This window comes from Argopecten irradians, chromosome 5, assembly GCF_041381155.1.
Source record: "Argopecten irradians isolate NY chromosome 5, Ai_NY, whole genome shotgun sequence".
Taxonomy (NCBI): domain Eukaryota; kingdom Metazoa; phylum Mollusca; class Bivalvia; order Pectinida; family Pectinidae; genus Argopecten; species Argopecten irradians.
The window spans coordinates 45,159,129-45,170,774 of NC_091138.1; the positions used below are offsets into that span (position 1 = coordinate 45,159,129).

General features: G+C 37.2%; 2 protein-coding genes across 2 annotated transcripts in view; both read left to right on the forward strand.

Moving 5' to 3' along the window:
* Positions 1–4,353, forward strand: part of LOC138324603 (neuropeptide FF receptor 2-like) — a 47,865-nt gene extending 43,512 nt beyond the window's left edge. Inside the window, exons 2-3 of the mRNA XM_069269654.1 lie at positions 2,621–2,720; positions 3,588–4,353. Of these exons, the coding sequence (XP_069125755.1) occupies positions 2,621–2,720; positions 3,588–4,338 (851 nt within the window). The 3' untranslated portion in view covers positions 4,339–4,353. The remainder of the gene's footprint in view (positions 1–2,620; positions 2,721–3,587) is intronic.
* Positions 4,354–6,824: 2,471 nt separating this feature from the next.
* LOC138324453 (uncharacterized) lies at positions 6,825–8,030 on the forward strand. The gene has a single exon (XM_069269518.1). The coding sequence runs from the start codon at positions 6,825–6,827 to the stop codon at positions 8,028–8,030; it is 1,206 nt and encodes a 401-aa protein (XP_069125619.1).
* The last annotated feature ends 3,616 nt before the right edge of the window (positions 8,031–11,646 follow it).

Sequence of the window (11,646 nt, forward strand, 5' to 3'; positions counted from 1 at the left end):
TTGATTTAAGTAATCGAACAAATGCAGCTGCCTCTTATAATGGGATTTACATTTCTTTCTTTTAATTTTTTTTTTGATTTGAATTTTATACTTGGTGAACCAACATCAAAACTCATTATGAATTAATGAAGATGTTCAAAACAGGCGCATAGTTCATTGCAGTAATTTTTTCTTTATTCATTTTATTTTATTTTTCATTTTTTCATTTTTTTTTTTTTTTTAGGGGGGGGGTTATTATTATATACTTAAATAAATGACAAAATATACACATAAACCAAATAATTCTTTACACATAGACATTTTGTTTTACATGGTATCTGATAGTCATATGCCTCAAGACCTTATCGTCATACGCACTTTACAAATTAGTCAAAAATAAAGGAATTTATTACTTATTATATTAATTCGATAATCCGCAAATATTCCCTTAGGAAATGAGAACCTGATGACTAATAACATTGTGGATTGTGTCTAAATCACATCATTGGGTAGCTCTATACGAAAGGAGATGGAATCGTACAAAGACGAAGTGAGATGATCCAAATATATCTCTGATACCAGAAATAGCAAGAACTCATTTCAAGCCAAACAAGACATGTGATATGAAAGGTCCATGCCATCTGCTAAAAAAATGCGCATAGCTATCTAGCAGATTGATGATCACACGGTTTCAGAATCTTGTATGATATTTGATAATACATTTAAAAAACCCGTCAGGTAACCTGAATGTCTATGTATATATTGCTTTTTACAGAGAAAAACTCGTATTTGATTACATTTTTTATTGCCATCATAGACTTTGCCTGTGGTTTTGTTGTAAATCTTTTGACATCATAATTATTCATCTCTACTATTTTTTATTTTGGTTCCAGAAATAAAACGTGTTGGTAAATAGATAAAGAACAGCACTTTGATGAAATGATAAAAAATAATGATAATATACATGTAGTCCATCTAACAGTCAATATATTTCGTATAATTACATTACTAGTTTGTGAAATGACCTGTCTAATCCCATGTTCAAATGATATTTATTTTACCTCAATACAGACACTAAATAAATGCTTCAAACATTGACTTTTATTATTGCATAATAGCGGTTTCTGTCACTAACGGCAAGTTCAGCAGACCTTACTTTCTTGTTGATTCCATTCAGCTTGGTCAGTGATAATGGTTATTAGATATCCATTTTCACCTCCGCTGAAGGCAACCATTGTATAATAACATTAGTGTTACGGGGCGGATGTACTTTATCACGTGCTATATGGCTAAGGTGTTCTTGTACGCGACATGAGACATATAATTGTGACGGCCATTATTTCATTTTAAGTCCCCTCCCCCCCCCTTCCAATGAAGTTTATGGACGTAATGATTTTACTGTTTCTTTGCCATGGCCACCATTTCTAATCGGTCAAAATTTAGATATTGTCTGATTTGTATACAAGTATGAAATTTGAAATATAGAAATATACCGAACATAATGTAGCCATTTGCAACTTTTGACGGCATATTAAAGGCTTTTGATTGGTCAATATAATATTCTCTAATTTCCATGAAAATTGGTATAAAGACATTTTGCATGAGACAACTGCGGATTCGTTTGACAGACTTTCGCAATGGACACCATTACAAAAAGCACTAGATTTAATCATTGCTCTGCCTTTTCTTGGTCTTATGCATATGTCCCAAACTTTTATCCGATGTATTCGTTATTAGACGTATTTGCTTTTAAATTAAAGATGCCCCACCGCTGACAAATGGTATTTTTTCACTATCAAAAACGGGAGCAGATGATTTAGTATTTTTCTTCAGTTACAAAAGTTACTTACTTGACACCATTACCACCATTGAAAAGTCTGAGCTTCTAATTTTACTTCAAGTTAAAGATATGAAAAATAATTAATTGCATCCCGAAAAAATTCCGTGGCACTATATTCTATATAAAATGAAGTACTGATTGGGCATGCACCAAAGGCGAAATAAATTATTTTATATTATTTTTTGTGTTAATTAGGCATATACATACACGATTAACCACAAATTATTGTTCGAATGATGAATATCATTTATGTTCTGTCGGCGGTGGAGCATCTTTAACGTACTTAATCTTTTTTGAACCAACTTCTGTCTTATTACACGGCTTTTGAACATCGGCTTATTCTTTGTTGCTTTTTATTTGAAAAATTGCTGTTTAGATAAGCTGAGAAGATACTTATGCAATTCAAGACAACGCATTTATTCCAATCAAAAAGTCATTTTGATAATTATTATTCAATCACAAAAGACCTAAATTTATAACCTTGTATAAATCATGTTCGTGAAAAGATCTATTTGGCGTTCTTATTCTCTTAAAACTTATTTTAACAATATTTAACTCGTCAAAATTAATGTGTCCACATGAAGTGAAGGATCGGATCTGCCTCCCGACTCTCCGGAATACTAGTATTTTGAACGAATATGATATTTCACGATTTTTCGGTACAAATTCAATTCTTGAAATAATAGTGTTGTCATGTCAAATTCCATCTATTTTAATTTGATAAACAAACTTCAGATTGAATCTAGGAGATAACCTGCTATACGCTTACAGTTTGAAATCAATGCTGATTTATTGTTACAGGTTGGCCATATGGGTCGATGATGTGTAAGGTGACTCCATATCTGCAAGGGGTGTCTGTCTGTGCGTCGGTCAACACGCTTGCTGCCATAGCTCTTGACAGGTAAAGTAACTTTTACTTTTAAAATTAGCATCTAACCACAGGAAAATGCATGTTCTTCTAATTATATAGTTCCCGTTTTAATATTAAGACCGAAAGTTTTACTGGTTTATCCGAAACATCTATCTAAATATGTAATTTTTTGTCATATGTTCAAAATGTCACGCATAAAAATTCCAAGTATCATTTCATTAACAATATGATAAGCAAAACCACTGAATGATATTTGATAGAATGTTAGAGGTAAAACAACAATGTACATGGGGAAAATCAGTAAATCAGTAAACTTTGGGTTGCAGTTTTTTGACTGTTTAGAAATTTTGACTATTTATGAACACCTGGTCGTTGCAAAATCAATCTTAAAGTCGACAAGGGCTGTGATCAAAATGTTAAAATTTACACCATCCCCATAGTACTGTATTCCGAATTTGCATATAACAGAGTTATCTGCACTTGCGGGTAGGTATTGATTGTGACGTCATGTGTTTGCGAGCGTAACGTCATACGACGCCCACAAAATAATGACGTAATAATCGATACCTACCCGCAAGGGAGCTAACTCGGTAATATGCAAAGACGGAATATTCGCGATTTACTTTTTTGAACTTATTCAAGGGATTTATTTTCGCAAATTTCGCTTTGAAGGCATCTTCTTACAACAAGCTATTAAACGCAAAACCATTATTTTGTGCATGAGGTATTAGATTTTGCGAATTCAGATGGATCCGCGAATTTAGTGAGATAAAAACTCCGCAAATAATAGCAACTATATATATATACACAGTATACCATTTGGCTGGCACATTTTACCAGTTCTTAAAGTGGCTAGCTATTTATTGTTAACAAATTACGTTGCTATTATTATTTCAGATACCTAGCAATCTGCTACACACTGAATTACAAGCTGACCGGAAGAGTGGCGCGAGTGGTGATGGGATGTGTCTGGGGTTTCGCTTTATGCATCATGATCCCATGGGCAGTATTTTACCAGCACGAGCGATACCGGTCATCGATTCAGGCCATTTACATCTGTCATCTTGTCTGGCCTAGTCAGGTTTCCGGGAAATTTTTCTTGGCCGGGATTTTCCTATTCTGTTACACTATCCCTCTCATTCTCATTGTTGTTTGTTACGCACTCATCGGTTTCCGGGTTTGGAACAGAAATGCTCCTGGAATATATAAATCGAATGGGATCATTCATAAATCGAAAGTGAAAGCAATCAAAATGCTTCTTGTTGTTGTCGTGTTGTTTGGATTGTCATGGTTACCGGTATATACGATAAATCTAAAAATAGTATTTTCGCCGCCATCTTTATCGGACATGGATACAGTGACGTTGCTGTATGACTATCTGGTACCTGTGGCTCAGTGGTTAGGACTAGCTAATAGTGGAATCAACCCCATTATCTATTGTTTGTTTAGTAGAAAAATCCGGACGAGAATTCGAGTGATGTTGATGTGTAACGAGACACAGGAATTTAAGCGTCAGTTTAGGAAGTTCTCCAGTACGAGATATGTCTCGGTCGATTACACTAATGGTCATGTGACCTTGAGAACTCACGGCACAGAGAAGGAAAGAAGAAATAGGTCACTGAAATCGCTTAACAATGTATATGATTAACACATTTGAAATGCATGGGTCTCATATGTGCAGTGAATTTTCAAAAAATGTTGTTCTTGTTTATTTTGAATAAAGGTTTAATTAATTATTCAATTCGCTTTGTTATAGTATGTTATATATGTGGCTATTAGATTTATATATATATATAAACAAACAAAACAAAAAACAAACAAAAAACAGACAGACAAACAAAAACAAACAATTATTTAAGGATTGACTTGAATGGATTTTTAAATGCCATAGAGATATAACACAAAACATCTTATTGTACTCTAAATAAACCGCGAAACTTAGATTTTTGTGCTATATACCCATAATATGAGATATGTATTCAAATTAATCCCCGTAATTCAATTTACTACAACTAATATCTTCAAACTAAATTCATTTTGGGATTATTTTTTCTATGAAACTATTACGCCACTATCGGAGCCAATCAGAAGCGACCTTACAAACGACGCCATTTTTTACTTTATCTGCTGATAAAATATATTTAAGCCAATGAAAATGCCCGTTACAAGCAAAACGAAATGATTGGCTATCTAACTTTCATTCACTAACAGAACATATCAAATACTGAGACATATTACTGATGATTAGAAGAGATAATGCATACATTTATATACATAAAACAAATAGTCCTGTATGCCGGGCGTTAGAATTGTACCTGCTGCCCAAATTGCATTATTATAAATGTCGAAATGATTTATAATATTACCGTTTCTCTTCTTCTATGATTTCCTCATATACCCCGTTGACTTCGCCTTCTGTCGAGCGTTCGGCTCTGTGACGAAGGCTCTAGGTTCGGGTCGAGGCACCATCGATTTTTAAAAGTGGTAGTTTCTGCTCCTGCTTAGGGTTCAACATATTGGGATTGGGACGATCGGTTTGCCCGTTGTGAGAACATTGTGACTGGATGAAGTGTACATGTGCTTGCTCGTTGTCATCGGTGGAACACATCAAGCACTATTAAAAAGATTCAATGTAATGCAGCCTTCACATACAAACAGTCACACATGGAAAGACATTGCACACACGTTCTCAAATGATCATGGTTGTAATCAGGCACATTTGTGAAAGGGATACTTAAAATAAGCGGTAAACGTATACAGATACGTATTGAAAGGGGACCTACCATTTTTCGTAAAGCATTCCATATTTTCTATTTTGCGTCTATTAGATATGTGATATATCACATTGTAATTCTGTCATCTTATGATCTCATAATATAAATCAATCGTTGATCAATGAAACAAACTATAGAGTTAACCGTATAATTCTACCCGTTACCCAGGTATCACACAGAACACACTGTGACACAGGTACAATATACACGGCAGTCACGCAATGATCGTGCGTATTCGATTGAGCGGGTAGTCTTCCAGAGATCATGATATGTTTATTGACACGCTAAATAGTATTGCACCTCTAGCATGCAAATTACGATAGTATGAGCTTATTTTAAATTCAATATTCAAAACACGAAAATAGAAAATATGAAATATTTTAAGAATAATGGTCGCTCCCCTTCCAATACCTGTACATGTCCGTATGCAAATACGTCAATCGCTTATTGTAAGTATATCCCTAATAGGACGGAAAATCTAATAAACCAAAGCAAGTACAAAATAAAACAAACCTATATATCAATTTCTAGGTAGGAAATTTACTTGTTGTTGGTCTCATCGCCTGGGTAAGCTGACGATCTGATGTTCTAAGCTAGTCTGAGACGTATAATTTCTGTAGGAAATAAGGCATTATCTATGGGGATATGTGACCCAAATCAGATCATGAAATGTGTGTCATAGACGTTTTACGTCAATCAGACATTCGTAACTACCATAAAACAGTAATACTGGGAAGCAAATCACCTTCTGTTGGGGCGATAAACCTTGAAATGCAAGTAACGTAGCAACACATGACATCCATACCGCCATTTTCTTTTATGTGAACATTCTTAACAAGGCCAAAACAAAGTGACACTCATTGAATATTGGATTACAACTATCGGACAATAAAGGGAAAAGTTCTGTATGTTCATTTGTCATTGCAGTATAGGATAAGTTGTCTTGTATTGTTAAGTTACTTCTTGGAATAGGAAATGTTCAGTTTGACATGCACGAGGTCGTCTGGCAAAGTTCAATATTTTCTTTAATACAGCACTAGGATTTTGTGGTGTTATCAATGAGTGACACATAAATATATTAAGTGTGTGGTTCGTTATCTATCCAATTAGGTCCAGCGAGGCACCGCCTGCTAGATCAACTACCCAGGTGTTACCCTATGACCCTGGTGTCATGTTTATGATGATGGGAACCGTGTGAATGTATCTAGAACAATACTGTAGATTGATTCAGATTAAAACTTGTAGAGCTAGAGTAAACAGTCTCCGAGTCGTATGTAACATAACATGGTGGCAGCGGTGAACTAAGAAAAACCACTAATGAAAACCTAACGTGCAAAACTGTTGCAGTTATATTGACACAATGGCTTCCTTCCAATTTACTAATCCGGACAAGTTGGACTTCTCGAAACCTGAAAACTGGGAAAAATGGTTTCAGAGATTTGAGCGATTTCGCCAAGCTTCAGGATTAGCTGAGAAGGATGAGGCGATTCAAATCAGCACTCTGATATACTCAATGGGAAGTGAGGCAGATGATATTTTCACATCATTTAGCCTAACGGAAGCCAACAGAAAGAAATGGAAGAATGTGGTTGAGAAATTCAACGAATATTTCATTCCCAAAAGAAATATCATATTTGAACGCTCCAAGTTTAACCTCAGAAAACAGGAGGAAGGAGAAACAGTAGACAGTTTCGTCACTGCCCTTCATGTTCTCGCAGATCATTGCAACTTTGGTGCACTGCATGACGAAATGATACGAGACCGTATTGTTGTCGGAGTTCGGGACCATAAAGTCTCAGAAAAAATGCAGTTAGACGCAAAACTAACACTAGAAAAGGCTGTTATCTATGCAAGACAAAGCGAAGCTGTAAGAAGACAACAAGCCATTGTAAGGGGGACAGAGAACACCAGCCAGGAAACCACAGAAAATACTGTGAACAGAGTGAAGCAAAAGAATGTCCGACCAAAAACAAAGAACCAGACATACGCAAAACAGCAACATTTCCCAGCCAAGCGGACAACGGGTTGCAAACGATGCGGCAGTTTTAAATCTCACGGCAGAGATAAATGTCCAGCACGGGATGCGAAATGTTTTAAGTGTGAGAAAACGGGACACTTTGCAAAATGTTGTTTGACCAAATCAACGCTGGGAAACATCAATAGCAGAAATGAAGACCAGGATTTCCTAGGAGCAGTGAACAAAGAAAAGAGTCACCCATGGATCACGAACATTAAAATAAAAAACGTGGACATTCCATTTAAAATTGACACAGGAGCTGACGTCACAGTCATATCGGAGAGAGAACACCAGAAGATGTACAATGTGAAACTGTCAAAGTCCACGAAAAACTTACATGGACCAGGAAATTCAAAATTATGTGTTTTAGGCAAATTTCATTGTGAAATAGAATCTAGGGATAAGATAAGTGTTGAGGAAATTTTCGTAGTCAAAGGACTATCACAGGCACTTCTGGGCAGACCAGCAATACAGGCACTCGGGATAATAGAAAAGGTAAATATATCTATTGTTCACAAAAAAATCACCAAACGCGACAACCGCGAATGATGACACGATATACCGCGCGGAATTTCCCAAACTTTTCACTGGTCTTGGCAAAACAGAATGGGAATACAAAATTAAGTTAGACAGTAACGCTCAGCCTTACTCTCTATCCGTTCCGCGCAGGGTACCGATACCCTTGATGACAAAAGTCAAAAATGAGTTAGAAAGAATGGAAAAACTAGGGGTCATTTCAAAAGTTGACGAACCAACCGAATGGTGCGCGGGTATGGTTGTTGTACCAAAACCAAATGGAGAGATACGCATTTGTGTTGATTTGACCAAATTAAATGATTCAGTCAAGCGCGAAAATCATCCGTTACCGTCGGTAGAAGAATCGTTGGGTCAATTGTCAGGAGCCAAGATTTTTTCTAAACTAGATGCAAACTCAGGGTTTTGGCAGATAAAGCTAGCACCAGAATCACGTCCATTAACAACATTTATAACACCATTCGGCAGATTCAGTTTCAATCGCCTACCTTTCGGGATAAGTTCAGCATCTGAATTTTTCCAAAAGAGAATGTCAGAAATGCTACAGGGGAATAAGGGCGTCCTTTGTCATATGGACGACATACTCATATATGCTCCAACCCTAAAAGAGCATGACAAGCGGTTAGAAAAGGTTTTGAAACTGCTAGAAAAAACGGGCATAACGTTAAACAAGAAATGCGAGTTCGCAAAACCGAGAGTTAAGTTCCTCGGTCAGATTATAGATGCTGATGGATGTAGAGTTGATCCTGAAAAGGCTGAGGCTATTGTGAAAATGAACACACCAGAAAATGTGTCTGATGTGCGCAGATTGCTTGGTATGATAAATCAGCTAAGCAAATTCTCACCAAATTTGGCAAACAAAACAGAACCTCTTAGAGCACTGTTAAAAAAAGACAGAGCATGGCTATGGGGTGCATCTCAGGAAAAATGTTTAGCCGAAATAAAACATGAACTGACAAGCTCACCCACTTTAGCTCACTATGATCCAAATAAAGACATAGTACTGTCAGCTGATGCTTCATCATTTGGACTAGGCGCTGTGCTGCGACAAAAACACGGGCAAGCACTCAAACCCGTAGCATACGCGTCTCGATCGATGACCGAAACTGAAAAACGGTATGCTCAAATAGAAAAGGAAGCGTTAGGCATAACGTGGGCTTGCGAAAAATTTCAATGCTACCTCATTGGAAAGAAATTTGAGGTTGAAACCGACCACAAACCGTTGGTACCGTTGTTAGGCACAAAAGACCTATCAGAATTGCCGCCGAGAATTCAGAGATTCAAAATGCGCTTAATGAGATTTAAATTCTCAATAGGCCATGTCGCGGGTAAAAGCCTTTGTACCGCAGACACACTATCGAGATCTCCGGTAAACAAACCCTCAGAGCACGATATTGAACTTCAAGAGGAAGTTATGGCCTTTGTAGACCAGGTGATAGAAAGCTTTCCAGCTTCAAAAGGTCGTCTGGAACAAATATATTCAGAATATAAGAATGACAAAGTTTGTGAAAAACTCCTGACTTATTGTAAGCAGGGCTGGCCAGAAAAATCTGCTCTAGATGAGACTATGAAACCGTATTGGACTCACAGAGGCGAGTTTACAATACAACATGATTTATTGCTTAAAGACAATAGGTTAGTAATTCCAGAAAACTTACAAAAAGAAATGCTTGATAAAATTCACGATGGGCATCAAGGCATTGTAAAATGTAGAGAGCGAGCAAAATCATCCATTTGGTGGATGGGACTCAGCAAACAACTGGAACAAGTTGTTAAATCATGTCAAAGGTGTATTGAAATTACAAATGAGCAGGTCGAACCAATGATTCCGACGGAATATCCTGCACGTCCGTGGCAAAGACTTGCTACAGACTTGTTTACTTAAACGGTCAAACGTATCTATTGGTTGTAGATTATTACTCGCGCTATATAGAGATAGCAAAATTGTACGGAACCGATTCAAACACTGTCATTAACCATCTCCGTTCTATTTTTGCTAGACACGGGATACCTGAAGTGTTAGTATCGGACAACGGTCCACAGTACTCCTCTGCCAAATTCAAACAGTTTTCAAGAGAGTATGGATTTTACCATACAACAAGTAGCCCTAGATATCCACAAAGTAATGGGATGGCAGAAAGAGCTGTGCAAACTGTGAAAAAGATGCTTAAGAAAGCAAGCGATCCGTATATAGCTCTGTTAACATACAGATCAACTCCGCTACACAACGGATTCAGTCCGGCCGAATTATTAATGAGTAGAAAACTCCAAACGCGAGTACCAGTCGCTCCAAAAATGCTAAAGCCAAAACTTGCAAACGAGCGGAAACTCAGAAACTTCGAAAAAGCCGGAAAACAAAAACAAAAGTCCTATTTTGACAGAAGACATAGGGCACGCGAGCTTAGAAATTATAACCCAAATGACCGTGTTTGGGTAAAAGATAGCAAAACTACGGGACATGTGAAAAGGGAAAGCGGAAATCCGCGTTCGTATATAATCGCTACGAGAGATGGTGATTTAAGGAGAAATAAGAGAAATTTACAGTATATCCCTCCAAAGCCTGTAGTGCAAGAACACCCAGATGTTTCTGAGACAGCCCCTCCACAGGAATGTGTACGCGTGCCTGAATCAAATCCAGTCATAGGATTGGATGAGGAGCGAGGATATGATAAGACACACACAAGATCGGGGAGAATCTCAAAACCTCCAAACAAACTGACTCTGTAAACACTTCTGATCATTAAATACATATTACTGAATCAGATCAAATTCTCAGTGACTTGAGAAGGGGAGATGTGGTGTTATCAATGAGTGACACATAAATATATTAAGTGTGTGGTTCGTTATCTATCCAATTAGGTCCAGCGAGGCACCGCCTGCTAGATCAACTACCCAGGTGTTACCCTATGACCCTGGTGTCATGTTTATGATGATGGGAACCGTGTGAATGTATCTAGAACAATACTGTAGATTGATTCAGATTAAAACTTGTAGAGCTAGAGTAAACAGTCTCCGAGTCGTATGTAACATAACAGATTTCATCTTCAGAAAGCCTGCAATCATACATCTCATTTTTTAATTAACAAACAGTTTAAAGAACAAATCTAGGTTATCGCTTTCATGGATTTCAGCTTCAATTGATCCAACTGTCCTCATAAAGCTTCTTATATATTACCTTCTTTTGACAAATAATGCAGATTAGCTACAGAGTAGCTCCCAAGCAGGAGAAAGGTGCCGTTGGTAGAGCGACAGCAGAAGAGACCAGCGACAAACAGCGGAAACCTATCCTGCACACCTTTTGTGAAAGCCGACGAATAAAGTCACCTTACTTTTTTATACCACGCATTCAAACATTCTCAACCAAGCACTAACCTTGAAAATGATATCAGATATGCGTGGAATTGTAGTCTCTCTCTCTCTCACTCCTGTGAGCGTATCCAGAAGTCAATGGATGAGTAAAAGCAATAAATTACGTAGATAATTTTCGAACAGGTCACTTTCTCAAGAAGATCTTCGTGTAAATTTCTATACATATATACAGTAGGGGTACTCCAGGGGTTACTATCTCTGTCGTCATATTCACCCCTAGACTATGCCATAGCACAACTGAAGGATCTGTGTTTCACACCAA